The sequence below is a fragment of the Octopus bimaculoides genome, chromosome 28 (genome assembly GCF_001194135.2).
Source record: "Octopus bimaculoides isolate UCB-OBI-ISO-001 chromosome 28, ASM119413v2, whole genome shotgun sequence".
NCBI classification, from domain to species: domain Eukaryota; kingdom Metazoa; phylum Mollusca; class Cephalopoda; order Octopoda; family Octopodidae; genus Octopus; species Octopus bimaculoides.
In genome coordinates this window covers 16,207,214-16,212,425 of record NC_069008.1, presented here as the reverse complement: position 1 = coordinate 16,212,425, position 5,212 = coordinate 16,207,214, and the positions used below count along the sequence as shown (strand labels likewise).

The 5,212-nt window shown below is 34.9% G+C and overlaps 1 protein-coding gene across 1 annotated transcript; it reads right to left on the bottom strand.

The window, feature by feature from the left end:
- Positions 1-374: 374 nt before the first annotated feature.
- On the bottom strand, positions 375-4,227 carry LOC128251141 (zinc finger protein 271-like). The gene is made up of 2 exons (XM_052977602.1): positions 4,095-4,227; positions 375-2,371 (listed from the first exon to the last, which is right to left on the bottom strand). The coding sequence occupies exon 2, from the start codon at positions 1,962-1,964 to the stop codon at positions 768-770; it is 1,197 nt and encodes a 398-aa protein (XP_052833562.1). The 5' UTR covers positions 1,965-2,371; positions 4,095-4,227; the 3' UTR covers positions 375-767.
- Positions 4,228-5,212: the final 985 nt, after the last annotated feature.

Below are 5,212 nucleotides of genomic sequence, written 5' to 3'. Positions count from 1 at the left end.
ATCCGATCAACGGCACAGCCTGCTCGTGAAATTAACGTGCAAGTGGCTGAGCACTCCACAGACACGTGTACTCTTAACGTAGTTCTCGGGGATATTCAGCGTGACACAGTGTGACAAGGCTGACCCTTTGAATTACAGGCACAACAGAAACAGGAAGTAAGAGTGAGAGAAAGTTGTGGTGGAAGAATACAGCAGGGTTCGGTGGAAGAATACAGCAGGGTTCGCCACCATCCCCTGCCGGAGCTTTAGGTGTTTTCGCTCAATAAACACTCACAATGACCGCGAGTTCGCTGCCCAAACCATTGGGCGATTGCGCCTCCACAATATTAATTTATACCAGAAACAATTTACATAATGAATATAATAAAAGTTGATATTTTTCATCTTATATTTATTTTGTAAACAAATAATACAATATTACATAAGCATTTTATAATGTTTCTTTCTTTTCTGGAAACTCACCATGTACTGGCAGTTGATGGTTTGTTGACCGGCACCGGTCCACAGACCACCGCTTTGAGAAGCACTGTTCTACAAAAGTATGATGAAATATTTATTTTTACAGTCTAGTATATTTTTGATGGAAATTTGTGATATGGAATATATACGAGAATTCTTTTATTTAAAATATCACACTGCTAAATCATCTTTCACATGTGAATACATTTGTGGTTATACAAGATATTTTTTACATAGCACAGGAAAAAAAAAGTTGTTTTCAAAGGTTGGTTGGTTGTGTGTTGTGAAGAAATTTCAAAATGATACAATCATAACTTTGTATGGATAGACATGTGTGTCTTTAAGTTACCTTTTTGAGAAAATGATTTACCACAGGTATCACAGTGAAATGGCTTCTCTCCTGTGTGAATACGTCTGTGAGAAGTTAAAGCACCACTTGCCGAGAACAATTCACCACAGACATCACAGTGAAATGGCTTCTCTCCTGTATGAATACGTTCATGAAATGTTAAGGCACTGCTTACAGGGAAAGACTTATCACAAATGCCACAGTGATATGGCTTCTCTCCTGTATGAATACGTATGTGAGAAGTCAATGCAGTACTTGCAGAGAATGATTTATCACATATTTCACAATGAAATGGCTTCTCTCCTGTATGAATACGTTTGTGAGAAGTTAAGTTAGACATTTGAGAGAATGATTTACCACAGACATCACAGTGATGTGGCTTCTCTCCCGTATGAATACGTTTATGTTTAGTTAAGGCACCGTTTTCAGAGAATGATTTAGCACAGGTATCACAATGAAATGGCTTCTCACCTGTATGAATACGAGTATGTTTAGTCAAGTCACCACTTCTACGGTATGATTTACCACAGGTATCACAGTGATATGGCTTTTCACCTGTATGAATACGTCTGTGAGAAGTTAAAGCACTACTTGTAGTGAATGCTTTGCCACAGACATCACAGTGATATGGTTTCTCTCCAGTATGAATACGCATGTGAGTAGTTAAGTCACCACCTGCAGAGAATGATTTACCACAGGTATTACAGTGATATGTCTTCTCACCTGTATGAATACGTTTATGAGAAGTCAAATTAGATATTTGAGAGAATGATTTACCACAGGTAGCACAGTGAAATGGCTTCTCTTTTGTATGAACACGTTTGTGAGAATTCATGTTAGATATTTGAGAGAATGGTTTACCACAGATATCACAACAATATGGCTTCTCGTTCGTATGAATACGTTTGTGTTTAGTCAAGTTAGATATTTGAGAGAATGACTTACCACAGATAGCACAGTGATATGGTTTCTCTCCTGTATGAATACGTTTGTGTTTAGTCAAGTCAGCATTTTCTGTGAATGATTTACCACAGGTAACACAGTCAAAAGGCTTCCTTTTTGTATGAAAACATTTGTGAATTGTTAGATTACGTTTTTCAGAGAATGATTTAGTGCAGATATTACAGTGATATGATTTCCCTAATTCTTTCGACATTTTTTTAAGGGATAAAAACAGACCTAATCATTGAAGTTTCTCACAGTATTAAAGTTTTTCTTTATCTTTTTCTCACCACTTCAAATAGTTTTCTCCTTGTTCTTCTTATAATAGATTCCTTAGAAATATCAATTGCTATCAACTCTGATATCTAAAGATGCCGTCAAAACATAAATCTATCCAAGTTTAATTAGAATGCAAAAGCACGAAATAATGAGATGGAGAAATGTTGTTATGAATCTTCAATCAGAGCAAATATTTCACAGTAATTCAACCACAGATTTATTGTAGTTGTGTTTTTATATCTATTGTGTGAAACAGTCTCCTTTAGTCTCAGAAAAAGTAATAAATATTCCAGATGTGTCCAATGTTAAAAAAGTTGTTTTGTGCCAATGTCATCCGTTAATCTGAAATGATAAAGAAACAGTATTAGATATAGAGGAGAGATCAAAATGGAAATGTTCCAACATTTCTTTATTAACAAATGACATCATATAACATTGGGTGAAATCAACATATTTCTAAACTATAGCTACACCTTCAAATTGGTATCTATCTATCTATCTATATATATTTTTCTATGCATACATATTGAAATAGTGGACACCAACATTCTTCACTAGTGTAAAATAATATTTGTCATTGTTGTTTAGCAAATCAGTCCTGACTGAGCACATTTATGGTGAATGACATTCCAGCCATGACAATCCTGTAGTTCCTTCTGACATTATGCGTTCTGGATTACATCAACAAATAGTGTTCAATTTTCAAAACCCATAGGATTTAGCTGTTGTTTCTAGCAGCTGAAGTGGCCACATGTAAATCAAGCAAAAACATAGATGAACAACGAAACTTCAACTGAATGAAAAAAAGCTAAAACATTTGTCTTGTGTGTGAGCAGGATATATTGGTATGGAAGATGGTCCCATAAAAAGGGGACAGATTACGATTGGTGAAGGAGGTGGTTGTTTACAATTATCTCCATTTCTTTTTGTGATGATGAAAATGAATTTCATAGGGAAGTAAGGCCCAGAGGGACTCTTAGGATAAAACAGAAACCGTTTTGAATGAAATCTCAATTTTCCTGTTTCACTACACTAAGGTAGACCACCATAAAAGCCTATCTATTATTTTAATTAAAAGTGAAGCTTGTCAGAAATGGTTTTTCAGTACTTGCAGGAAAAAAGAAAATATTCTTTTGACAATATCTTAAATATCCTCACGGTAATATGTATTTTTTGAATTCCTCTTTTAAATTAAATGCTTCACTTATTAAATAGCTTGATATTAATTAACATTTGTATTTCTTTTCTCTTCACAAGTCACTTGGTTAATTAAAAGATTCATCTGTTTTGATTAATTACAAGAATGAACACGGCATAGCTTCGTTCTGGATTGCCGATTGAACTTTTGGAATAACTTCCAACTATGTTGGATTTTCTTTATTTTCGACAGGATTTTTCAAACTATTTTTGGTACTACGCTTTTCAAAATAATGAGCGAAACCTTTTTCTAAAACAGAAATGTTTAAAATGCATCATTTTAAAACACTGCCCCCACTCCTTATGCCTTTACAATAGTCATCACCTTTACACCCCCACTCTCATGTCATTGTATTCTATATTGTGGAAAACGGAGGAAGGAGACAAGCTGTTTCTCAAAAATCCAAAATTATTTTAAAATTCATATTTTAAACTTTTGACCCTTCACCCTAATCAAGCATTTCGAACTGCAACCACCACTAACTTCATCCTCCGTTATTTTTAAGCATTTTATTCGATTCCTCATTGCGAAAGAATTGGAATTTTTTTTTTGCCCGATCCTATTAATTCCGGAGTCACAATGCAAAGACACAAACATTTTGCGAAAATTCCAAGAAAAAAAAAAAAAAACAGTTAGAGGAATATTCGAAAGATCCTCACCCGAGTGGGGAGACGCAAGAGAACTCCATATCAAAATATATTTTGGTTGAGCCTTTTGCTAGTTTCAGGTCAATTATGACTAAAGAAATTATGAGACGTGCACGTGCCTAATTAATACATATTATTGCAGAGTATTCCGGGATTTCTAGAAGCCGCATAAGATGTCCGCTACTGTGTGTATATAGATAAATATGTATGTATATCTTACCTGTTATAATATACAAATCAATATTTAGTGTGAAAATAGATTTAATTTCACCAAATTTCCCTCAAAAGATACAAAACAAATTATTGTTGTTCTTCGTCCACAATAATTGCAGCGGAAACGGAAGTACATAGCATCAAGGGAGAAAATTACAGTCTCTGCTCTCCAGTTAAGAAAAACAAAAAAGATTGATATGATTTACCAAAGTTACCATGGTTACCATCTCGTTATGATAAACGAATCTTCATAATTCTTACAGATTACTAAGTGGTTTAATGGTGGTGGTGTGATTCGTCGGAGGAATTATTGAAGAAATGATTGTTTGTGATGGTGGCGATTCATATTCAATAGATATATCTTTTTCCAAGTCTATATGGTTTTATTTAATTTACATATAGTTATATGCTTCTCATTTCCTTGGAGGTTTATTTTTTCCTTCAGCCCTCCTCTTTCTATAGGCTACCTTTGATATTATATTATAGGGGAATTTGACAAGACAGTCAGTCGGACGCTGACATTCGTTGATGCTGCATCGAAGAGGCCAGGGAATAGAAGAAAGAAGACATGCACCCAACACCAGAGCTGGAGACACCTCCGAAAGGAGGGGGGGAACGTCAAAACGGTAGAGGAGTGGGGGCCGAAACCGGACGTGGTTCCTCCTGATGATGTCTTGAGCTAACTGGATCCTATAAAGGAGCAGTTGTGGTAGCAAACCACGAAACATGGTTGAAATTCCTCCTCCTCTAACGTTTTTTTGAAACAAACTTATTAGCGTTCACTTAATCACTACACATATCCGTCATTTTCTGTTAAAATGTCTTATTGACCAGTTATATTTCTTCATTTTCCAGAAAAGAAGATTACATTGTTTTACACCATTTTATTCCTTTGGAATAATACCAGTGATATCTTCGAAACATGCGTCGGAAGTAAAACAATTTGAATAACAACTGCGTTTAACTCCATTTATTTATTCATATCATACAAAATATTTCACGTATACCCGGAGTTTCTACCTTTAAAAAGAAGGAGTTACAACCTTTTTACTTGTGTGATTTTTTGCTACCCTTGTAACTATTTATCCATTTTTACCGTGCTAATTATTAACAAGAGAAAAATAC

What these genes read in the sequence shown, in the direction of transcription:
- LOC128251141 (XM_052977602.1), bottom strand. Translation starts at nt 1,964, where the DNA reads ATGTCGAAAGAATTAGGGAAATCATATCACTGTAATATCTGCACTAAA.